Raw genomic sequence first — 26,327 nt, 5'->3', positions numbered from 1 at the left:
ATTTCTATATATATATATATATATATTTATATATTTATTAACATATGTAATTTGTATATTATACTAGCATTTGTACCCAGTTTCACCAGAGTAGACCTTAGATATTTACAGTTTCCATTTCACCTCCCCAGTGACACATTAATCCTACACCTCTATAGTACTGGATCACTTCTATAGTAAGACATTACCCTCCCCCACCTGTGTTATAACATTCCACTCCCTCACCTCTGTATTAAAACATTATCCACACTCATCTCTATAGTAACACATTTCTCTCCCTTGCTCGTGTTGTAACACATAAGACATTCCCCTCTCTCATCTGTATAAAAATACAACTCCTCCATCACACCTATAGTTACACATTACCCTCACTGACACCTGTAGTAACACATTACCCTCACTGACATCTGTAGTAACTTATTCCCCTCACCGCTGGAGTAACATATTCCCCTCCTTTGCCCGTGTTGTAACACTTTCCCTTCCTTCACCCCATAGTAACACATTTGACATTTCCCTCCCTTGCCTGTGTAGTAACACATTTTCCTCCACCTCTGTAGTAACACAGAGTATCCCTAATACTACACTCCAGTGGAGGCTCCAGAGGTGGGGCTAAAGCGCAGTTCAAAATTCAAATAGGGGAGCCACACCAACTGCCCTTTCAAACGCTGTCAAACATCACCGGCCGGCACTCGCTGGCAGTTGGTGTGGCTCCCCTATTTGAATGTTGGACAGTACTGCAGCCCCACCTCTGGAGCAGCCACTGCTCCATACTGTATATATTTACCCCCCTAACTCTGCACCCAATACTGTGTCTTTATCCCCCTAAGCCTGCACCCAATACTGTGTCTTTATCTCTCAACACTTGGGGTGACAGTTGGTGTTTGAATATGAACTGTGCTACAGCCATGAAGGGACAGCCAGGCAGGACATTGCACAGGGGGAGGCAACATTTAAGCCCTTTCCACCCCCTTAGGAGTAAAATTTTGAAAAATCCCTTCTTAGTGGGTACCTATGTCATGGAAGGTATGTATTCCCCGATTTTCATGTTTCTAGGTCCAGGGGCTTGGGCTGGGCATTGATGAGTCAGTCAGGACATCTGATTTTATATATATATATATATATATATATATATATATATATAGTCACGATGGTAATCCGAAGCAGTGGCTACGGACACTGCATTCGCATCACAGATGCATGCAGTACGTGTCTATTTCCTACAGACTCCTCCAGCTGCATTTGAATTGTAGTTGTAAAGCATCAGGTCGCAGAAGACTCAAAATACAACTATTTGCAAAAGATTGGTCTGTCCAACCTGTAGAGACTGCCAAAATCGTGTTAAAAATCGTCCAGTGTATGACCAGCTTAAGCAGAAGGCCCGCTGTTTGGTGATCCCCTGTGTGACCAGGACTATTGTACATCCAATTATCTACTACTAAAGGTGCGTACACACTGGGCGATAAAGTGGACGACTGAACGATAACGATATCGTTATCGTTCATTCGTCCACTTTATCGTCCATTTTTAACCCCAAAAAGATGAACGATAACAACGACGCGCATTCCCGCGGGTCGTTCCTTATTATCGTTTATCGGGCTGACATGCAGGCCAACCTGACGTTCTCGTCAGGTTGCTGCATGTCAGGGAATGGGGGAGAGAGCCCGGCGCTGAACAATATCGTTAATGATATCATTCAGCGGCTGTGCTCAATGTCATGAACGACATTGAGCACAGCCTGCCGAAGACAACACTACACGATATCGCTCAGGGTATCAGATCGTGTAGTGTGTACCCACCTCGTTATCATTCAGTCATCCACTTTATCGCCCAGTGTGTACGCACCTTTAGGCTCTGGATGTGGATTTTTTTTTTTTGCAACATTGTCTAAGTAAAATAACAATTCTTCAGTGGCTTTTATCCCTCCCAGCTGGATACAACAATTTTTCTGGTCATTTATTCGTAATAGCCTAAGTGCTCTTTTTTTTTTTTTTTTAAAGTTCACTGTACAGTATATAACATTTACCTTTAGGGTCATAGGAAAGGCAATGTACAGATTTTCCCTTGCCAAAGATCCTGCTGATTAAGTGATTTTGATTTTTGTAATTCCAGACTTTCAAGACTCCATTATAACTTCCATAAGCAATGTGTGTATTGCAGGGGTGACAGGTGAGTGCGTGAACGGCTTCACTGGGTTCTTGCAACACCTTTTTTAACATTGTACCATCCGTGAACACATGCAGTACCAAACCATCTGACGTAGATACAATGAAATTGCTGAAACAAAATACATGAGCGGATTTACTGGTGAATATGTATTCATGTTACTTGTATAGTCAGACTTTGAATGTACATGATATTAAGGAAAAAAAAATTTTTCATGAGATAAAGTGGCTCATAATAGCCTGCATCGGTGTAATATGGCTTTGCGCTCTGTTGTGGTCATGTCCTTAATGCATACTGTACCTGATCATCACTGCATTTTAATGATGCACTTTTCAACAATTGGAGCAAGCAATATACGTAAAAAGTGAAAATCGCAATAATTCACCTTAAATGATGTAATCGCTCAAAGTAACAATATTTATCCCATTGGCTCTGAAGGCACGTTGAGCAGTTTGATATTGAGCTGTTTATGAATATTTCTCTTAATCTACAGTAATTACCCAATGCTTTCTTTCAACACTACTAAAAATACTAAGGGCATGTTCACAGAGATGTTAGTTATAAAGTATTCCCCCATTCCATATTTGGCAGGGGTGTAGAGACAGATAATCGATCTACATGGAGTGAAAGGTGAGATATAGGGGTCTATTTACTAAAGTGCGGGTTTTTAGAAATGGAGATGTTGCCCATAGCAACCAATCAGATTCTACTTAACATTTATCTAGCACTTTCTAGAAGATAATAGCTAGAATCTGATTGGTTGCTATGGGCAACATCTCCACATCTAAAAACCCACACTTTAATAAATATACCCCATAGAACAGAAAGGCAAGATAGAAGGGTTCTTGGTAATGAATATTTTTATATGGTAGAAAATTCAAGAAGCACCTGATGGCAAACTGATCCCCCTTTATAGAACAATCTTGAGGGTATGTTGTCTTTTTACAGGCTGGCACAGGGGGGCATTCAGAGAAGGAGATGGACTGGATAGCTGTCAGATTAAGGTGGCTGTACCAGTTCACAAGCTGTAATTGCTGGTCATAGAACTTCACATGTCCACGAGTATCACCAGTCACATAATACCTGGGGAGAGATAGGGTAGCAAATTAGTAGCCCAAAATATTTAATACTAAACCCAAAGTACCCGCTTTCTATAACCAAAACAGAGCATCCCACTACTTGCTATAACCGCTAAAGAAAAAAACCAACATAATGTATCATGTTTTGTCGAATGATTGAAATGATTTCAATATTATCAAATGAAGGAAAGGAAAAAGAATGCTGAGAGTCTAACAGTGTTGTGTGTGTAGCTGGCATACACAATTTGTAAGTGAATTCATTACCTGTCATGGGCAGTGAGCACAGTAATGGCATCTTTCTGCAGATGCATCAGCTTTAAAGCTTTCTTATTATGTGGATTTATGGCAGACCTTCCTCTGATGGATGGGGGATAGGTAGTCTCCCAGACAACCAGTTTCCCTGCGGATGTAGCTGTCAAGGATCTTACATTGCTGAAATCAAAAACCGATTGGCTGAAAGCGCCCACAGCTTTGTTAAATGTCTGTAAAAAGTGTATAATAATAATGAAATATAGTCAGACAATATTAGCAGCAGTGTGAACACATGGTGACACATTTATGTCCAGGGTAAATGCATGGCGGGTGGAGACTGGAGAGGGCATGTGTAACTATTTTTCAGTGCTTCAAACTGAGAGAAGCTGCCCTGGAGGTTCTTGCTTCCAAGGAGGCAACACTTATGCAGAGATTTATCTGGGAAGCCTCAATGATACAATTCTACACGTTTAGAAAGACAAAATGAATAATTTACTGTAGGGATGAAATTATGTAAAATGCTTCACAAAGCGTTTGAAGCTGCAGCATAAGGAACAATATACAAATTGCTAAAATAACTTTACTCAAAATATACTGAATGAACCGAATGTAAAGGCGTATAGGATAATGCAGTTTCACAAACTCCGCCATTACAGTCCAGGTTTTAAGTATATCCAGGCTTGAGTTCAGATGCACAATCAAATTGACTTCAGTACTAATTAAATCACCTGTTCTCAAGCATTGATATCCTTAAAACCTGGACTGTAATGGCAGAGTTTGGGAAACACTGAGATAATGTAAACCCTACTGTAAATTTTAAGGATATCAGGAGCTATGGAAGAGTTCTGTGACAGTATTAAAGCACCAGGCTGGAGACTGACATAAGTGTAGGAAAGATTGGTGGGCCTCTGCCTAGGGGGAGATGTGAACAGTTGTGCTAAGACCAATCAGTGGCAGCGAATGGCAGTAGGCTAGACATATGAGGAGCTGTTTGTCCTCACTCCAAACTGTGACACCCACCAGGTACCGGCCCGGCCATTACGCTGGGTATGCATGTAATGTTGGGCTGACAGAGGGGGTGCAGCCAGGCCCTTTAATTATTCCAGGCACACTGAGGAGGGGGCCGCTGAGGAGAAGGAATCCCAGGAATTTCCCTTGCATGCCATGTTCTATCTTTTTGATTGGCTGCCAGCTGCTCTAACGTTGGGAATGCTGAAACAGGCGCCGCGCATGCACTGGGGAGCAGAGACTGGATGCTGGAGCCAGCCCCTGGTATGTGTAAGGACAATTTCAACTAAGATACACTGCTGCAGCCAATGGTGATATAATATTGACGATGGGTGACGGCTGTGTGTGTGTGTGTGCGTGCGTGTGTCCGTATGACTTCTATACACCAGCATAGTAGCAATATCTATCCTCAGTAAGATAAAATAAAATAAAATAAAGGTGGGCAGCTACTGAGCAAGCTGTGAATAAATGCTGTGCGCATGCACGCCGCATCTATTCCCTACAGAGAGGTAACCCTGACAGTCCATTGGATTCAGAAGCTAATGCACATTAAAAACATATATCAGGGTTACACATGGATTGTAATTGGCGCAAATTGCAAATGTTTAAACTGTGTAGCGAGATGGGCCCACAGTGATAGTAAGCTGTGCTTTGTGGTGCTGTCTTCATTTGTACCAGACATCTGCCTTTACGATCCACTTTAAACACCATAATAACCATAGAGAGGATAGATGAAGACAGTGCTATTTTTTAGTAGGAACTCCGTTCCAGAACCTCTCATTGACTATGACATAATGCCCTAGGCCAAAATGTATTTTTCCATCGGATAATTATTATTTTAAAGTCCCTTGTGAGTGCCTTCTTTTCTAAATACTATATATACTATGTGTGTATATAATATATATGTATATATCATTTATATATAACATTGTTTTTCTATAGCTCCACCCCCAGCACATCCACTGACAGTTCCTGACCCTATCTTTCCAGAAAAATAACCCTGGATGAAGAGGTGTGCATCACTGTATATTCAGTAACCTGTAAAGATATGTGTAATTGTGCACTTTTAATAAATGCTTTTATTGAGTTACAAAGCTACATTTACAGGTCTTGAATAGAAAGCAAGATTTTGTTTTGCCTAACAGTGTTCCTTTAAGATTGTCCACTTACCTTTGCATTTAATGGAGGTGCAGCATATTCTAGATTGGAATTATTCTAATAAAAAAAAAAAAAGAATGTCAGCAGCGATTTGCATGTGTCTTTTTTGTTTCATGCCAAACAATGTATAATTGTAGTTTCTGCCAAATGGGATACTCTTATTTATTTATTTTTCCGTTTTTTGTTTCTTTTTTTTTAATAATAGCACCCCCTCATAAAAGAACCTCTTACCTAATGCAGTATCCTATATCTAAATGGGCTCACACAGATGAGCACATCCACGTATACAGTTCTTAAAGCAGGTCGGTCTTTCGAGCTGATATAGGGCCTGATTCAGAGTTGTATGCTATTAGCTGCAGCAGCGATGCTAATATATGCAGGAAATGCCCGAGGACAGAAGACGCCCCCTGACGGCATCGCAGACCAGGAACACCATCGCCACCATTGGTCATGGCATTGCCTATCTGAGTACTCAGAATGGCCATCTGTAGCCAAATCATGTTGCGCCTTAGGGTCACGGTGACCGTAGTCACCAAAAGAGTCCAGCTCAGATCCTGCGCATATGCAGTTCTCCAACAATCAGCGTTGTACACAAACCCAATGGTCAGGCCCATAGGTTGGTGTCTGAACTGAGGGCCTGATTCAGAGTTGTATGCTAATGCTGTCGCAGCTGCAAATTTGTACACTGCTGCTATGCGAAAACATGCAAATGTGGCAGCCGCTTGTAGATGTATTGAGACGGCCCACTTACAGCTTTGCAAATCCAAGCATCTGCATAAAATGTCCTGAGTGAGTCTATGGTCACACAGAATGGACATAGGAATTGAGTCACTGGAGCCATATTCCTTGTGTACAGGATGTGTCACCCCGCCCCCCCCCCCCCCACGAAACGATCGCAACACACCTGCATTCTTTGTCGCCACTTCCTGTTGCCTCCCTCAAATGCTCTTTGATTGTCAATAACACTACGAGTAAAAAGTCACTGCGAGTGACTACAGTAATGCACCTTGAAACATTGCAACTTAGACGCATACGTGATTTACTGATAAGTGTTCAACTCTGTAAACCTGGAAATAGCATAAAACTCTGAATCAGGCCCTGAAGTGGTCTGAGCTGCAGTAAGTATCTATTCTCTGCAACTGTTCACACGCCATCCCACCGTATTTACCTAGTGGATCACAGACACTGTGTCAGGATCAGGCTGTCAATGAAAACAGATTTGTTGCTTGGCCCACGTACTGAATCTGATCTTTGGACAATCTGTGGGCCTGATTCAGACCCGGACACTAAGCCGCGAACGCACGCTATGGGCGAATATCGCACGTTTGCGCATGCATACAGTATCTGTCAAAGTATGCATGCATGAACCAGTCACTGCGTCCGGGAATCGTGCGCTCGTAGTACACAAACTGGACACTACTTTGAGTGACAGATAGTGCCGTTTGTGGGTGGTAACAGGGGAAGGTGCTTGTGAACGGGGGAGTGGTGCTGCAAATGCAGGCATTTCTGGCCGTCAAAACAATGTCTTATGGGTGTGCATAATTAGCATGGAAGCGTCATTGTACATGTCACTTGGTTGTATTTCAGCCTGCAGTGATCGCAGTGCTTGCGGTGGGGTAGGGTCTACTTCAAAGGCTGCAAGCAGTTTCGATGGCTCTTGATGTTACTGATTAATCATACACTTCCTGGAGATGACGTATGTTAAGAAAGAAAAGTGGGCGTCTTTAGACCGGCGTGCGCTCACTCTGCTGTCGCTCTCTAAGACATAGAGGGCGTCCTTACACCAAACAGTGCGATCACGGAATTTGCCTACCCAGCGCCTTTTAGCTGCGATAGATTGCAACTTAGTGTCCAGGCCTGACTCGACCCCTGTGCCCACACACACATGACCGCATTAAGCATATTTTTGCTGAGTGTAAAAACTTGTGTGATCTTTGGTTGCTTCTGTTTTTCTCCTTTTTTTTTTACAAAACCTTGTGTATCTACTCAATTGTGAGCTTGATTAGTTTGTACCATCACTTGTGTCTGATTAAAATAAAGAGTTTGAAAAAGAAAAAAACTGAGTCAATTATCAAGCGAGCGCATGCACAGCAGCCAGCAGGGGAGTGCATTTGTATAACACACATGGAGAGTGCAACACCGGACTTCCTTTTCCCATCCACTTGGCTGGAGTCTTCCACTCACCACTGATTGGTCCCACCGCAGCACTGTGAGGTGGGGAGATGGAGATCCGGCACACACACATGCCTTGGACCCCCAATGATCCTGTCACACACCCACATACACAGCTCTGACTCCCAAGGAGCCTGAAATACTCCCAAACAGTTTATTTCCCCATATATCCTGTCAGTTGATGATAGACATAGCTCATCCCCCACACACCGGTCCTACCACACACAATCCCCTACACACATAGCTCCCAACCCCTACAATCCTGTCAACTCTCGACATGCAGCTCCTGTCCCTCACAATACTGTCAACCCTGCTCCAAACACCAATGCTCTATCAAACCCTTTATACAAAGCACCTGACCTCCACAATAATGCCAGATGCCCCCAATGCACACATGCTCCAGACACCCCATTCCTGTCAGATCCCCCTTACACAGATCCTGGTCCAGACATTCCTGCCAACCACCCTTGTACAAACAGCTTATGACCCCCACATTCCTGCCACCCCCTCCACCCTTGTATAAAAGAGCTCGCTCATGACTCTACACCCATGCACGCAGCTTCTGACCCCCTCCTCAAATCAAATGACCTCCTGTACATATCTATCCAGCCAGGCGCCAGCAAAGGAGTTCTGTGATCTCACAGAATCATCATATCCAGAGGTCTCCCTATGACCAAGATGACCCTTCATTCAGATGCGCTCTATGTATCATCCTTCTGTCCAACCTACATGTCCCTGGGGCCACTTATTCTGAGCACCAACACACAAACAATGATCAGGAATCTCAATGCGTCATCGCAATCACTGGTCGGAGAATTAAATGAGTTTTAATGCTGATCAGCTCCTTTTTTTTGTAAGTGGGGAGAGTGACAGTGGCGGATGTGCACCTTGCACATTAAGTTTTATCACCCAAGGAAAATATATAAAAGATATGAGAGTAACTGCATACAAACACCGAAATCACTGTTAGTGTTTTCAGGATAAAATGATTTACAAAGCTGTATCAATTTAGAAAACAAATGAAATAACCAGAGACAGAATAAATTATTATAGTAAATATTTAACGATCAAAGAAAAGCTCTAGTAAACTGGGTATTTACTTACCCATGAATAAAATATGACCTGTGTTTCACTGTTGGTAATTAGCTGTTTCTGATCTTGAGGATTAAATATAATGTATGTCTGAAAAGTGAACAGATATAGTAGATAGTAAAACAGCCAGACAACCTCACTTCCTTCTAAATTTTGGTTATTTTTCCTTCTTTCCAGTAGGGATGACCATCAATCTTCAACGGTTTGCCAGCAATGGTCGATGATTTTGCCATTAATGGCGGAGGTCCAATGGTTCTCTACCATCAATGGCAGAGTCGTGGCAGCGGTTTTCTTTTTTCAGGTGCTTAACAACCGCTCGTTATCGCAATGCTTAGCCTTGCCCACTTCCCTGAATGGTCCGCCACAGTCAATTTTCCCCCAGTAGTGATGCCCACTGATGGTTCGAACCACCTATGGTTTTACATTGATTACTGCCATCGATGTAGAGTATCAATGGTACCATCGATGGAGACCATTGATAGCCATCCCTACTCTTCAGACTCAATTTAAATTTCACCCATCTCTACTGTCCAGAGTCTAATTCAATTTCACCCATATACAACTAGCTGCATTGTCCGGGTTGAAGAATGGACCTTGAAGTACATCTGCAGCCTTCATTTTTTACATTGCAGACCAACATTGTAAAAGATGGCATATAAAAATGTGATTGAACGAAATTAGTAACTGTCAGTGCAGGTGCAGTGTGACAGTTGATCCTCCAACTCACTGCTCTGCCTGTTCCCCCACTGGTACATATCAACATGTGCCTTCAGACCAGTACAGTACTGGGCACTGGAAGACATCCTGAGCGAACTTGCGTAAACCAAAATTTCAAATAAGAGACTCCACGGCCTACTTGGTAGCACCATGCAGACCTCCATTGGCCCTGATGAACTTCAAACCTAGCCAAAAAACCTTATGCTGGTCAAACTACACCACCACAAATTTGGTGGCGCTAGATACAAAACGTGCATAAAGGAACAAATAGACAGACACACACACACACACACTTTCTCGCTTTCATATATAGATATAGCAACAATATTTTTTGGTAACCCTTTCTTGCATGTGCTTTAATCCTCTACTGAAGGTCTCTAGGGTACACGACAGATATTCATCATCACATACACTTAAGAAAGTGACATTTCTATGTTATTGTACAATTTGTTAATCTAATAGATATTTCAGATTATGCAGAACTATCACCTACACATCATTCTTTTTTTGTTGCATGCACCAGTGTAACCAGCTTGCCACTAACAGGGACTACTATTGGGGTCGTCACACTCAGAGAACATACTGGGGACAATTTCGCCACAATGTGCTGTTGTGCAACTGTGCACATATCCGCCATACTCGGTAGCTGTAACATTACTATTTTTCCTGTGCACCTCTATGTAGTGCAAGTGAAATCAAGCAATGTTACTGGTTGTGATGTGCCGTTCTGTTCCATCACAACTAATTGAATTGCAATCACAGTGTCTCCTCTGAGTGGTCCTCATAGTGTAGTGGGATGCCTTGGTATCACTACATTGTGGGGTTAAAAAGGAGCTGAAAAATAGGCAGTAATCAGCAGGGGAGGAGTGCAAGCAGAGAGAGAGAGTCAGGAAAGTTTGGTTGGAATGAAAATCTGGTAACGTATGGGAGTAACTGATGATCAGCAATTTGCTCCTAAATGCCAGAAAACAGATGAAAATGGTCGTCAGACAAGTTTTTTAAATGTTTGATCTAAACAATTTGTTCAAACAACAGTTTTTGTCCATTTTCCAGCATTTGGGAGCAAATTGCTGATTGTCATTTGCTTTCATACCTTACAAGATTTTTATTCCAACCAATCAACTAGTTGGATGGTTGGACAGAAAATCTTTACATGTGTGCCCAGCCTAATGGTGCATACACACGGTACAACTTGTACAACCAAAGATATCGATAACAGATTTCCCTCCAACGTTCTGTAGTACAGGGCAAATGATTTTGGTTATACACACTGATAGATATCTATGATTGATATTTCAGTGAAGTCATGTTTTTACATGCAAATCTTTTTAAAATCGTCCAAGTTGGCCTGCATATACGGTCGACCATAGATATCGTTATCGTTCATGCGGGAACGCGCATCGTTGGTCGTTGTCAGGTTGGTGACTGCTAAAAAGTGAACGATATGAACGATAATGATATGAACGATATCGTTATCGTTCAAATAGTTCATAAAAGTCGTACCGTGTGTATGCACCATAAGAGTAGAGCGAAGGATAGAAAAATTATAAAGTACACAGTAGTAAAAGGAGACTGAGAGATAGATTTACTATTGGAATAATTAACCAAGTAGATTATAGCTGATTTTCATAACAATGTATACTGAATGAATGTTATTAAAAATATACTAAACATTTTCCATATCTTTATTCAACATAATGATCCAAAGCACTGCACAATCCACAGTTTCTTAAGCTTAAGCTCTCAGTCACGTACACTGCTTCTCTCCTGTAAACTGTGCTGGTACAATCCAGAATGACTGCAGTGCACAGGAGGTGCAAGCAACTACAAGCTAGTCTAGTCTACTTTGTCGCTCTTTAGCCAGTCATTACAGTTGTTATGTCAGCAACATACAGAATATCCTAAACGCAGTGTCAGGGGTGGATCTCACCTGAAGCCCATACTGTGCATTAAGCTCTGCAGTACATACTGGTGTATCACAACCTGTGGTCCATTCCCAAATACAGACTTTCTGTGAGTGGAAAAGATGGGTCAGCAAAAGATTGTAGTAAGATATCATTTACAATAATGATACAATTAAGTTAGTTAATATTGGAAATAAACCTACCTAATTACTAAGATGTTTAATACTGCAAACCGTATAATGAGCTACAGAAAAGCACACACAAATACTGGGAGCACAGACAGCAAAAAAAAGCTTACTTAATCTTCTTTTTATCTTTGCAGTAGATTATATTTTTACATCTACTTCATATAAATAAGACACACACGTAAAGAAAATTATTAAACACCTGAATAGTTCCACCTCCAATAGTTGCCAAGTACTTTGCATTCTGAGACATAGCTACAGCAACTACTCCCCCTTCTGGATGACTTTGGAATATAGTATGAACAGGGATGCTGCAAAGAAGGGATAGATAGCACACCACATTAGACATATCAGTTTTACATACATTAACTTAGTCAATTTAGTGCAGTACAACCAAACATTTTTCCTGAAGTGCCAAGACTTTGAATGGAGAGTCACACAATGTTACAATTAACCTCCTGGCAGTTAGGTAAGGGTTCTTTGCTAAGTATGTAAAGCTTATTCTAAGAAACATTACAACTAAAAAATATATAGAAATAAGCATATTTTTAATAATTTTAGATATCAATTTTACTCACTGTGATACGATACATAATATGCAACACTGCAATGTCCCTAATTCATAGTACTCCACACAGTAGTACCCCCTATTGATAATAATATCATAGTAGTATCCCCATTCATAATAATACCCTTATTCACAATATGCCACACATTTGTGCCCCAAATTTATATGCCACACAGCAGTTCCCCCAATTCATAAACCACACATCAGTGCCCCTAACTCATAATATGCTACACAGCAGTCTCACCAATGAAATATGCATAACTCATGTAAATATATGTGTGCACCTTAGACCAGGTTGTTATGAGTCGAGATTAAATCTGAATTGCGAGATCGGCACTAGAAGAAGCCCAAGCTCCCAGTCTCTCCCCAGAGTACAGGAAGCGGTACGGCACAGACCTCCTCAGCACAAATGACCGATCTAAGCTCTGCAGGCCGCTTCCATAGTTTCACAGAGCTGACGCCCTACTAGAATATGTGATGCATTGAATCAGATGATGGACTGTGATTGGCCCGTGGGCCATAGTTTGTGCACCCCTGATTTATTGGTATGCAATCTATCACGGGTTAGCAGAACATAATAGCATTCAATACAAAACATGAAGGAACACAAGTTACTGGTCTACTGACCTGAGTGTATGCTAAAAAAAAACTTCTAAAAAGGGAAAGTAATTTATTAATAGCATTTTAATAATATAAGGTAAACCTTAACCTATACTATTTATATTTTCTTGCGCAAACATAGATAGACCTCCCATGGGAGCATCATTAACCATTTCTTTTAAAGCAATTTTAATAGAATTTTTTTTATTTGACTTTTTTCTGCAATTTAATAATTTCATGTTATGAAAACTGGATTATAATTATCATATTTTATTTATTAAGCATTGACCTATTAGGAAGCACTGTACATTGAGATTACTATGACACAAATTATTTAAGGTGACATGAAACAGAATGTAGAGATGCCCCTGCCCAATCTAAGGCTGTGTAAACACATGGCTTGGCTGACCCGCTGACATGTGTGTGTTGCCAGCAGAGCCATTTGAATATGCCAGCGTACTTGTGACATCATATTCAATGGCTGCTGTGGCCGACATATCATGCGGTCGGCCATACAGACAGCCAGAGGAAACGATCGTGCTGCAGAGCCAATCGGATATGTCTAAATGTGCCCATCCACTAGAGGATTAAGTTGAGCGATTGAACGTTAACAATATCGTTATTGTTCATAAATCGTTTGCAAATAGTTTTAAAAAATGTCTAAAACGACCAGCAAAGCGCGCTCCCGCTGGTCGTTTAGACATCTATCATCGGGCAAACATGCTGGACAACCAGACGATAACATCAGGTTCAGCATGTTTGCAGATGATTGATGTTCCTACACTGAACGACTGCTCGTTCAGTGAAGGCACTTCACAGACTGACAAACGACAACACGGTTACAATGTCGTAATCGTGCAGTCTTTTTCATGTCTTTAAGTGGATGGACACCTTTAGAATGGGCCGGTCACAGACATATAGGCTGTACACACCTGTCGAACGAACGATATATCGATCAGGTGTGTAAACAGCTTTAGGGGAAGATTTATCATATCTTGGAAAGAGATAAAGAGGAGAGAGATAAAGTACCAACTAATCAGCTACTGTCATTTTTCAAATACAGCGTGTAAAATTATGTTTTTTAACCTTAACAGTGCTAAATCTAGATATTCATTAAATAAGTGCCAACATTTTAATTTGGAAAAGTTCATATAATGTATATAAATATGCATAGGTTGGATACTACTGAATAAAAAAAGTATATAGATTCCCTGGATTCTCCCTCTAATTGTACCTGCAAATTTATCTACGTCACCTGTTTTGTTTACCAGTTTAATTTCTGGTAGAAAAAAAAAATTGAGAATTGGGTAAAACAAAAGTATATCGTGAGAGTACAAAATCAGAAAGGTCTGAGGCGATCAGTTGGACAATCCTACAGTAAATCAATCTGGATTCAATTTGAACATATATTTACAGTATTACAATTTAATAAATAGAGTATAACAATGGTTGTCTGTAATAATGTTTACAGTGAGAAGGTAAACTTTCTTCCTCTGCCTATAGTGTTAGTGTCTATACTATGGCCCAAATGTGAATTGCAGGCACTGCCGAGATCTTGGCGATTTAGCCGCTAAGGTTTAAAGTGGCAATACAGATACGTCCTTTCTCATCTAGCCTCAATACCCCATGCTGTGCGATATGCTTGGCGTGAGTGTGCCGCCAAGTCCCATGCAACTCTGCTAGCATCGGGCATCTTTTTTGCAGATGCATCTAAATCGCAATGTGATGAGACAAGGGCGTACCAGGAGACTGTGCTGATTACTTTGATATGTGACACTTGTATATCTGTGTGCAACTGAAGAAGGGATAGATAACAAACCACATTACACATATCGGTATAGAAAAAACCTGTGGGCGCTGCATCGTGGCACTTTGCATGCTGATTAAGAGACTCAGTCGCACACAGATATACAAGTGTCTCGTATCACATTAATCAGCACAGTCTCCTGGTGCGTCCTAGCCTCACCACATTTTTGGGCAATAAAGACACAAATAAGATGCCCGGCGCTAGCAGAGTTTCATGGGACCAGGCGCACCAGGTGGGGCTGTTTGGCGCAACTGTAGCAAAGACGAATGAGGACACATGTGTAAATAACATGGCAAAAGCAATCTGGGTTTGCCTTTTAAATTATTACCGCTATAAATCTAGTGGCTAAATCACACCATGCCTGCACCTGGCAGGATATTACATTTGGGAACATATGTTATATTTCTGCTCCTGGCAGTGGCATCCATTCACAGACCATATAGAGAATGAATGGAATATGCTCATAGTACTGTCATAGCAACATTCTTATGGAACATGCAGAAAATATGTATAACAATGTTATATGGATTCTAAATTCCAACAGAGCAGTGGCAGCACCAGTAGAGAGGAGCAGACTAAACATTTTCATTCAACTACATAGATTCAGCCAAACACACCATAAAATATATGGAGAACAGTGGACACATACTGGCAACAACTGTCTTTTTGTTTTATAAAATGTATTATATCCAGTTACTTAGAACAAGTAGACTGGACTTACCCTGAGAATGAATCCCAAACTATGATGAGACTTTCTGGTCCGCTGTCAGCTGTAGTAATCCATCGTCTGTCCTCACTCACACACATGCAAGAAATACAGCTGCAGTGACCCTAGAAAAGCATGATACATAAACATTACACCAGTATAGCAGCCAGCACTCATTCCAAACTTTCACATGCAACCAGACACATGATAGTTTTGATGCAGGAACTTGGTGCATTACAGTCCCAACCTGATATATATATGTACTTTATTATAATCTGATCCAATACAACAGACGCATGCTGTATAAAGGAACATGGAGCATAAACAGCATTTTTGCTCAAAAGACGGTTCAATGGCATATGAACATTTTGCCCACAGTACGTAAACGAATGTACGTAACCTGAACAATGACTGCGAGAGTTACTTTACGGCCTCCCATTGTGTAACTAGCTACAATGTTCATACATTCACTGATTTTCCATGGCATGGGTTTGGGTTGCTATTAGTTCCCACACAGATAGGAAGAAACCAGGATAAAGCCACTGTCTGAGCAGAGACACTCCATTCAGGGCATGAACAGACATGAAGTTCTTTGAGTAAGAGCAGCCGACAGAGACAAATGAATGTCCATTTTTTATCTGCCTGAGCATTTAGTACAACTGAAGAATATAGCACATCTTCCATATCAAGTCAGTTATTATTTCAGGATCCCTAGAGTTGGAACATTTGGCTTTAGCCAATATCCCAAATAGCTTCTTAGTCATTAATAAGAAACTGTTCTGTAAGGTACCTTGTGGCCAGTCCGATCTTCCCATGTGTGGCCACCATAACTTAGCAACATACAATTTGTAGTAAAGATTACAGGACCTGTAATATTACTTTTTTCATTCTATAAATGTACATAGATAAGGTTCTTGTGAGAAAACATCTGCTCTATGTGCTGAATGTGTTCTGAGTTACACTCATGTGTTCTGGACACTTATACCCCTTTTCCACTGGCCAAAACACCCGGGTTATTGCCATGTGAATCCAGGTAGCGGCTCAGTAGAAAAAAGCATTTCTTCCCGGGTCTCGAGCAGAGTTTTACGCTGGTAAAACCCTGGTCAGACGCATTGGAAACGGGTTACCTGGGTCTTCTGACGCGGGACCAGTTTACAGCATGCTGATTAGGTGGTATTCAGAAGCTGTCTGCGACAGCTGTCACAGCGGAGGGAGAGATTGCAGCCTCCCCATATGGTCCGGATCATTCAGGTTTTTACCCCATCCCCGCTACATATGGGGAGGCTGTAATCTCTCGCTGCCTGTTTCCCCGGTGACAGCTGTGACATCACACAGCCTCCCGAAAGAACACCCACCCCTTCCCCAGGAAGGACCCCCTCCCCTGGTCGCTCTTCCGATCCGGTTTGTCGTTCAGGGGAGAGCTAGAGTTTACGGCGCTCGGTGATGCCCGTGTACAGTGTGAACTACGCCGACCCAGGATATTCCAGGATCAGCGCTGCAGTGGGAATGGGGTAAATCTGGGTCTGACCCGGCTTGTAACCGTGTTCCAAAGCCTGGGACAGACCCGGGATTTTGGTGGAAAAGGGGTATTACTCATTATTAACCAGGCAGTATTGCCACTCATGCTCACATTAGTTCACATTAAAAGAAATGCATACCTAAAATGCATATCTTAATTGTTATTGCTTAATCTATATTATAAATCATGGACATTTTATATTTATAACTTTAAGACGTTTTTGCAATGTGAATCCTTTAGATTAATTTATTTTTTGCTTTGTAAATTACACACAATTGTATGAGAAACAGATACTAGTTTCATATACAAGTTACTGTGTGTTTACTGAACCAGTCAGAAATGAAAATATGTAAGATAACCTTTCCTTCCATAGGGATGCATTTTTCCATACATATAAGACTTTCTGTATAAACTATGTGCTTAATAAACGGTAACTGTTGCCTCCCAATGGTTCCAGCACTAGGTGTATGAAAATATGCAGTGGGGGCACGTTAGCCTAACACAATGATTTATCTCTGAAATACATAGCTTTGTAGTACTGGTATAAACGAAGGATGTCTTCTACTTCCAGTACACAACATGGTGCAACATGCAACGCAGATGATATCCACCTCTGTACCTGTAGGTGCCGCTGCCGGTTAAGAGAGAAGTCATGGATCACTGCGGTATGAGCACACACATATACAGCCACTTGATATTCTTCATCATGCAGATTATAAATAGGGATTTTGCTGTTCATGCCATAAGACCATGCCAAGTTCTGCAAGTACAAAAAAACACAACCTATTTTTGCATTCATTGTCGATCTATGAATAGACACCATTATAAAGTGCAAATATTCTGTGTTATACAGTCAGGGCCGCCGTTACCATTAGTCAGCTTTAGACCGCTGGCTAGGGGGATAGCGAGAGCTGAACATTGATCAGCCCTCCCTGTTGTCTCTTACATATTTCTCTATACATATTTTGTATACAGGAGTGCACGTACAATCACTCCTATTTCAGTTATTTTAGCTGATGTTTAGGATGCAAAAGTCTGGATTTGAGAACATCTGATATTGGTACTCAGTAAGGAGAAAAGCATAATAAAGAGAGAAAACAGGGACAGCCTAGATATATTGCATATGTAAATGTACTGTACTCACACACTTGAAATTATATAGCTATATACTGAAACATAGACCACAGACAAATCATTCCAGACAATGATTATGCAACTATAAATACTGTTAGAAGACTTTCCCCTACACTCCAAACCTTCAATCATTCCTTAAAACACAGAGAAGATCATGTATTTCCCAAACCGCTTTCTCAAACTCCTAAAAGTACTTTAACCCAGAGGTTCCCAAACTCTACCATTATAGTACATGTTTTAAGGATATCCATGCTTGAGTCAAGATGGTTAAATCAAATTGACTGAGGTACTAATTAAGTCAGCTGTGTTCAAGCATGGATATCCGTAAAACATGGACTGTAATAGCGGAGATTGAGAACCTCTGCTTTATCCAATCAACCCTATTTGCAGAGCTCATGCAAAACTCACCTTTAATCTCTTTCTATCAGGTTTGGCTGGTTTACTTTACACCAAATGTTTAAAAAAAAAAAAAAACACTTTTATTTTAATATACTGTGACTACAGGCACGACCGTGACTTCTTAAAAAAAGCCTTTAATAAGGTTATCCCTCTGGTATTAATCAACATTCTTGTTGCTTGTGGTCTTTATTTGAGTGAGCTGAACCAATAAAGTAAATACACACACACACGAGAGAAATAGGGAGGGTGAACAAGATCAGAGAGGTACTAAATCGAGCATCAACTAAGACTCCACAAACTCCTCCCCTAACAATCCTATAGGACAGCAGAAAACCATAACTAACATTCTCAATCTTAAAGGGTAAACAACTCCAACACATTAAAAAGGCAATACAAAGAAAAACACCTCATGATTTAATCTCCTGCATATTTATTTCAATTTAAAACCTTTAGTCTTACTTTGATGAGTGGAAGGAAAAAATTGTGGGTGGGATTCCAATTAGCCCCGATATATTTTCTGCTGATAATCCCCATTTATCCCTGTATCCTATTTGTTTGCCCGAAAACACATAGGGTCTGTGATAAGTGCACCTATGTGTTTTCGTCATCGCAGTGGCGAAAACACAGCACTTTTGGGGATTATTTTTCGGGTCAACAAAAATCCACGATAACTGCCTAGCGCCAGGCCAGCTTTCAGGGCTAATTTGATAGCCCCGGGGATCCATTATAAGCAGGATTCAATTTATATTCATTAAAACATTAATGCAAAAAAAAAAAAAACTGTTTAAAAAAAAAAGGTTTAAAACAAAAGAAAAGATTTAAAAAAAAATAATAATTTTTTTTTCCAACCCTTCTTTCTAAACTCAAAAAATCTACTGACTGCCAAGCCAACATTACTGCGTGACTGGATCAGGTAGTTCCACTAAGCACTTAGGCCCTCAATCAGACCCACTCACGAGCGGCTGTCTGCTCGCAAGTGGGTCGATGGTCCACACTGCGCATGCGCACGATGGAGGGAGCTCCGTCGTGCGCATGCGCGAGACGCGACGAGCGAAGGACTTTCCTTCGCTCGGAGTATCTCATCAAAGGGGGCGTGCTGTCGATGTTGACTGACAGCACGCCCCCTTTGGTGGGCGTGCCTGCCAGACGGAGGCGTTCCCACGGGAACGCCTACCGTCTGAAGCCGGCCCCACTGACATCACTAGTGATGTCAGTGGGAGTGATTTTGGCTCTGATAGAGCCAAAATCACTCCTGGCCTTGCGGTTGAAAAACTCAACCGCAGGCTTTTGCTCGCAGTTTCGATGGTCGCGATGGTCAAGACCATCGCGACCATCATCCTGCACACTCGTATATGCTGTGGGTGGTGACCTACAGCTATACGAGCGTCCAGGAGGACGCTCCATATTAATGGAGGTGGGCCCTGATTCAGAGCGAGCGCTCTGGTCAGAGCGTCCGGCTCTGAATCAGGGCCTTATTCCACTGTAATCTGGCTAGACCAATAAACAATCTGTGCCATTTAAAATAATGAAGCAAACTCAAATTTCTCAATAGATAGTAAGCTTATGAGCATGCCCGCTTACCTTTCTTGTTTGTTAATACGCAGTTTTGTTTTAGAACACTGTTTGTATCCGATTGTAAAGTGCTACTAACCTACCCTTATGTTTTGGAGTGTAAATGTAAACTGGAGAGAAGGCGGAAACACACACAAAGTGACAAACACTGAGTGACCATACAAACTCCAGGCAGACAGGACATTCTCTGGAATCAAATTCAGAACCCCTATGCAGTGAGAAAGCAATGCTAACAAAGCTAGCATTTTGGCTTGGAAAATAGCCATCAATAATAATAATGTAGTAAATGCATTTGAAAGAAAACCTAACATTGATCACCTCTATATCACCCTACTGCAAATCATGGTGTTATGAAAAACAGCAAAAAATAATGTACTTAATATAGCAATGAAAGCTATGCACTTTATGTAATATTTATATACCTGATCTAGTACCAGTGACTCTTTACAATACTCACAAGAGGTCTATCTGTAGAAGCTGAGTTTACATCTTCAAACACAGTCCTTGGTGTAGCAGTGTAAACCAGTGAGTCTTCATCTGTTGGACTTTCTTTATTCCCTTCTTTTTCTACTAAATCTGCTTTTTCATTCAGGTCTTCAGAAAATGAGTTTCCTTCTGCTGACCCTTGTCTCTCTATGGCTCTTAGTTGTAAAGTCTGTATATGGTCAGAAAGGTCAGGTGCCTCCGGGGGAGGATTGCTACCCTCCAATTCATCTTTTTCCTTTTCCCAATTCTCTTGATCTGCAACACCCTGCTAACAACAAAGAAACGAAATCATAAAAAGTACATAAAATATGCTTCCATAGCATTTAAAAATAATGTTATGTAATCAAAATATATTATTACAAGATCAAAGTTACTTTTGTTCAACCAGTAATTGCTCCACATAACCTAACCCTATCTCCATCTTCCAGCAATCAGATCCAAACCCTAGACACTTAGAGACCCCATAACAAATTTTGGAAGAGTCACCATGTACTGCACACATGTAGGAAAATACCATTGTATAGACATGGGGCCCTGGCAGGGGAGAAGGTTCCCCCCAAGCTGTGGGCCCCATATCACTAGCAGCCCCTGATAATATGTTAGTTACGTCCTTGCCTAAACCACACTCACTTCTCGGCCACCAAACCTAAACCTCCCCCCAGTGCAATAACCTAAAACTTCCCTCCATAGTTTATTTGCCTCAAAATGGAAAATGGAATTGTCTCTGGCATTAACTGCTCATTGTGCTGTCGCCAATTCTGCAAGAAAAACAATTCTGTTAGAGAGAATTACATTTGGGCATGACATAGGTGATGTACCATTAAACCTCTGATAAGACAGTTACATTACCATGTCTTTAGCGGGGGAAGCTGCAGAATCATTGTGCTCTTCCTTCATATCCTGGTCCGATTCTAACTTGTTATCATCAATTGACCGTTCTGCTAAATCTGCCTCATCTTGTGTCATTAACATGTCGTCTTGTGGACTATCTGATTCCTAATTACAGATACATACAATCAAGACCTGTATTTATACATACTGTAGATCAATATGATGATATATATGATTAGTTGCTTACACATTCAAAGACAAATGTATTTTAAGAAAAGGCAAAGTGATACAACTACTTTGGATATCAATGAGGTTCACATATTAGCATATAACCACTGTCCTACATCATTACATACTTCTTCTGTTGTAACGTTGGGAGGCCTTTCGCTATGTGTCCCTTGCTCAGGTTCTTGTTCCTCCCCATCACCTCTCCTGGCTTGCTGGTATTGAGGGATCTCTATAGCTGAAGACCTTATCTGCTCCTCATTGTAGTCTGTGGTATCTTCTTCACAAACTGTAATTGGGACGTCTTGGTCAATAGCATCGAAGCATACCATGTCGCCTTGGGGGTCTGCTTTGGCCTCAGACATCTTGCTCTGCATTGAAGCACATTACTTTAGTGAAATTAATTATTACTACTTTAATGATGGAGATTTGCACAAACAAACCAGAGTAAATCTCCATGCTGGAAAGCAGCTGGTTAATAGATGAATGTTGAATCTCTGCTACTCAGGAGAGTAGGTTGAGGTACACATTTTATTATGCAATAGTAAGAAAAGAAGTATCAGACAACTCCTTTTAAATTTAATTTTTGGCCTGACTGGATAATTAGAAACTTTAAACACAGATTATGTTAGAACAATATATTAAATGCAGAGCAAACACTAAGGGCCTGATTTATTACGGATCGCAGTTGCGATTACGCACGGTCTCACTGCAAAAATATGCTAATGATTGCAATGCAATGGCGTGGCAGCCGCACATAAGGACGCCCACTTTACTTTACACACATCCATAATACTTTGCCAGACTGCAAAACAATCGGTAACAGAGTACCATCACAGCCTCACACACAATTGCACAAGGTCTGACCTCACTCAGGAATTGCTAACCTCACCGCATGCAGTGAAAGCCCAACCTGCATATGGCATCGCAGTGGATAATTTATGCACGCCCCTATAACAGCGTTCAAACAGTCTGATCGCAGTGAAGTCTTTGCACACTTCGATGCATACGCATGCGCAGAACGCAACAATCGTCCGATTCAGTGCGTAATCGCAGTTGCGATCGGTAATTAATCAGGCCCTAAATCTACACTAGTGTCAATAAGCTTGTCTTACATGTACATGCCTTTATTGCACGTTGTACAAAAATGGTGTGGGATGGGCTTGCTTGTTTTAGAGATGAAAGTAGCAAAATATCACTTGGGTCATGGGCAGTACTACTGAAAATTACCCCTCAATACACACTTGTTAATGTTGTCAGCTCTGTTATGCTGTGGTACATCGGTCACCCATTGCCTGGCTCACAGTCACACAAAGCAGATGAAGTATATTTGAGTCTGCACTAAAAATGACAATAGTGTGAAAATATACATAATAGGGACTTCTATGCCATGAGCTGTTTAAGTGGTCATAAAATGTGTTTATTCAAGCAGAATAACATAATATAAACAACACTGACTGCAGTCATTACAAAGTAGCAAAATGTTACCATAAAATATCAATCATAACAATATAATAACACTATGTAGCAGTTTGTGAAATACTACTTATTTGATTAAATATATGAAAAAATAAATTATAAATATACCTATAATATTGTCAAAGAAGTCCAAATCATCACTTGGTTCCCTGGTTAGTTGGAACATTATTGTGAATTATGCAAACTTCACAAATGTAATTAAGAGTCTTATGTATAAGTCAGGGCCGGCACTAGCCTGTGCTGCACCCAGCGCCATCCTGTGTTGCCGCCCCTTCCCTCCTCCGCTCCCTCCCCCCTGAGCTTAAATATATCCCATAGCGCTGGGAGGGAGGAGAGCGTTTCCTGCGCCCTCCGAAAACAGTAGCGCTCCGGGCGACGGACCGGCTTGCCCGTGCCTGGAGCCGCTACTGGTATAAGTATATGAGCCGCCAGTACCAGATGTAGAAGCTGAATAAAAGAAACTGTTACCTCCTTGGAGAGGATCTGTGAATGTCCTGTGCACGCAGGCTCTCAGTGCAAGGAGAGCGTTTGTAGGTGCATGCATTGCTCCACTCCCAAATGCCGGAGCTGCAAGTCATGGCAAAGGGGGACACCTGTAACTGAGGAAATTGACCCACGGAGTATAATTACCGAGACCTCTGAAATGTTCAAGTGGGCAGCGAGAGGAGGAAACAGTTCCTTTTATTCAGCTTCTACTTTTGGTACTGGCAGTTCTTATACCTATACATAAGACTCTCAATTACACTTGTGACGTTGGTATGATCCACAATGTTCCAACTAACCAGGGAACCGAGTGATTAGGACTTCTTTTACAATATTATATGTATATTTATTATTTATTTTTTCCATATATCTAACCACTAAGTAGCATTTCACAAACTGCTACATAGTGTTATTATATTGTTATGATTGATATTTTATGGTAACATTTTGCTCCTTTTTATCTTTGTAATGACTGCAGTCAGTGTTTATATTATGTTATTCATCTTGACAAACAGCTCATGGGATAGTAGTCCCTATTATGTATATTTTCAAGAAGACCTTGGCAACATAAAGGGTGGAAGGGAGGGGGACGTGTCTTTACATCCCACTTTCAAGCAAAAATCCCGGGTGCAAGGCGGGTTAATGAACACGGTTTCAACCAGTGTTACTTCTGTTCATACCACACATTTGACCCTGGTTAATCCGTGATGTCGCCTTTCACACTGAACCCGTGTCTGCCCTACAAAACTATAAAGTCGTCAAAAGTGGACATTACAGGCTCTTAAAGATGACTCAGGAGCAGCTTGTAAACATAACCCAGGTCAACCCTTTTACACTGAAGTGTGTCCGGATTGGTCCCAGGATTGTGGACCAAGCACACATAACCCGGGTTGACTCTTTCACACAGACACATGACCCGGGATTACCCAGCAATTTCATGGGTCCAACTCTTGGTATGATAGGGGTATTTTGAGGTTGTAATTGTCAGCAGTAGGTGCTCCAAAGCATACACAGTGCACATTGGGCCAGATTCAGAGATGTATGCTAATGCAACCGCAACTGCCATCTCTCACGGATCACAATTGTGAAAATATGTCTTCCAAAGCTTAACCGAGCATAGGGACGCCCACTGCTGCCTTCCGACGACATGCAACAGTGTATACATCTGGAATAAAGAGGCAGATTGGGCAGCCACACAGCTTCTGAGTGAAGTCTGACCTGTCTCAAACACTGAGTCCCTCCTGACATGCTGAGAGCTCTCGTGCTGCAAAGGAGATGGCAATGGCTAATTTATGCACGCCCACGAAGCGGTATTTAAATGGGAAGACACGCCTGCGTTTCTCCAGCCACCCCAGTAACCTGCCCCAAACGCTGATTACCTGTCACTCACTTTGCGAGTGAATCCTTGTGTAAACAATCGCAAACCTACCTATGTCTTTCACGCATGCGCAATGGCTAAAAATCATTCAATCTGCGTAAATAACGGAATTGCGTAAATCACTGAATCAGGCCCATTATACGCAGATCAATGATATGACTGTATGAAAAATTCTACAAAAGTATAATCACACAATACACATTTTACTTAATACCTTCAATTGTTTAGGGGGGGAAAAATAATTTAGGAATAGAACAGAGGCATAATATTATATATTGTAATGAAAATGTTCGTAGCTTTAGAGAAATACAGGACACGTATGTTCCTTTGTCCTGCAGTTATCATGCTCTCATTAGAGACTGCTGCTTGTATATCACTGTATCATTGCACAATGCTTGTGACACTTTCAAATTTGACACAGAATGCCACATGGGCATTGCCACTGTAACAGTATTTGATGTATTAATTCACAGACAACCAGCAATGTCATTCCTTTCCTGCTTTCTTTTTTTAAGCAATACAATGTTCCCATATGCTTTACTGTATAAAGAAAAAAAGAAACCCTACTTCTAAACTGCAGTCTATTTGTATTCCCTTTTATTTTTGCCAAATTCATCTGGGTTATAGCACATCTTAACAAATAGAAATGTCCTTCTCCTTCCTGATAAAAGCTTTTTTTTCCCACCATAATTTTATATTAGTTGAATTCCTATTATAATGATGTTCCAGGCAGCAGCACTGATTAGCCGCACATCTGCAATACACAATCAATACAAATAGAATTTACCTGCGACACCAATAACACAGTGACTGCTCAGCTACTCGTGTTTAGCAATGTTATAATATCGTGATTGTACTTACAGCGGGCAACGTACCCCGCACACCAGGCTCCAACCGCGTTACCTAGCAACTAATAGTAAACCATCGTTCCTACGGCGACACTGATCGCTCTGTCGCAAAGAACTGACACACTTTACGTCTTAAGGAATTGTGGGAATATTATTGTATTCAGAGCGGACAGTGAAAGGCGTCAGAGCCCTCATCACTGTATACCCGTTTTACCCAAGTATTTCCATTCTCAGTGGGTGGCCGAATGAAGTAATGTATTAACATTAGTTAAAAAATAATGAAGCCCAGGTTTATTTAGAGAAGCTACGCGTATTATTTATGTCCTTAATAATACACCCCCTTTGCAACGCTTTCTCTATTCTTTTGTGGTGCAGCCTTTTAGTTACATGAAATCTGGAGAGGATGCCCAGTTTTGTTTAGTAGACGGTATAGCACACAGTTGTAGACTTACAGATTTGTCTACGATCACCTACAATGATAGGGAATATCTCTGATGGTAAGTGGTCTGCGCAGACCGGGTCCTGCGATATCGCGCGGACTTCCCCCAAGCCTCTGCCTGAT

General features: G+C 41.2%; 1 protein-coding gene across 5 annotated transcripts in view; it reads right to left on the bottom strand.

Moving 5' to 3' along the window:
* The window catches only part of CFAP251 (cilia and flagella associated protein 251), an 85,208-nt gene extending 58,881 nt beyond the window's left edge, over positions 1 to 26,327 (bottom strand). Inside the window, exons 1-13 of one of the 5 annotated variants that reach the window (XM_088449071.1) lie at positions 26,240 to 26,327; positions 21,709 to 21,948; positions 21,371 to 21,517; positions 20,493 to 20,789; positions 17,550 to 17,690; positions 15,427 to 15,536; positions 11,933 to 12,041; positions 11,572 to 11,652; positions 8,937 to 9,014; positions 5,673 to 5,717; positions 3,507 to 3,724; positions 3,052 to 3,246; positions 2,024 to 2,274 (exon numbers count right to left, since the gene is read on the bottom strand). In XM_088449071.1, the coding sequence (XP_088305197.1) occupies positions 2,024 to 2,274; positions 3,052 to 3,246; positions 3,507 to 3,724; positions 5,673 to 5,717; positions 8,937 to 9,014; positions 11,572 to 11,652; positions 11,933 to 12,041; positions 15,427 to 15,536; positions 17,550 to 17,690; positions 20,493 to 20,789; positions 21,371 to 21,517; positions 21,709 to 21,942 (1,906 nt within the window). In that variant the 5' untranslated portion in view covers positions 21,943 to 21,948; positions 26,240 to 26,327. Of the gene's footprint in view, positions 1 to 2,023; positions 2,275 to 3,051; positions 3,247 to 3,506; positions 3,725 to 5,672; positions 5,718 to 8,936; positions 9,015 to 11,571; positions 11,653 to 11,932; positions 12,042 to 15,426; positions 15,537 to 17,549; positions 17,691 to 20,492; positions 20,790 to 21,370; positions 21,518 to 21,708; positions 21,949 to 25,704; positions 25,730 to 25,778; positions 25,860 to 26,217 lie in introns of those variants that run through there. The other 4 variants (XM_088449067.1, XM_088449070.1, XM_088449068.1 and 1 more) reach the window with 4 other exon arrangements.

Source organism: Taudactylus pleione, unplaced genomic scaffold (assembly GCF_031769625.1).
Source record: "Taudactylus pleione unplaced genomic scaffold, aTauple2 ptg000479l, whole genome shotgun sequence".
Lineage (NCBI taxonomy): Eukaryota > Metazoa > Chordata > Amphibia > Anura > Myobatrachidae > Taudactylus > Taudactylus pleione.
Note: the sequence above shows the minus strand (reverse complement) of the source record. Positions and strands in the feature narration are given on the sequence as shown.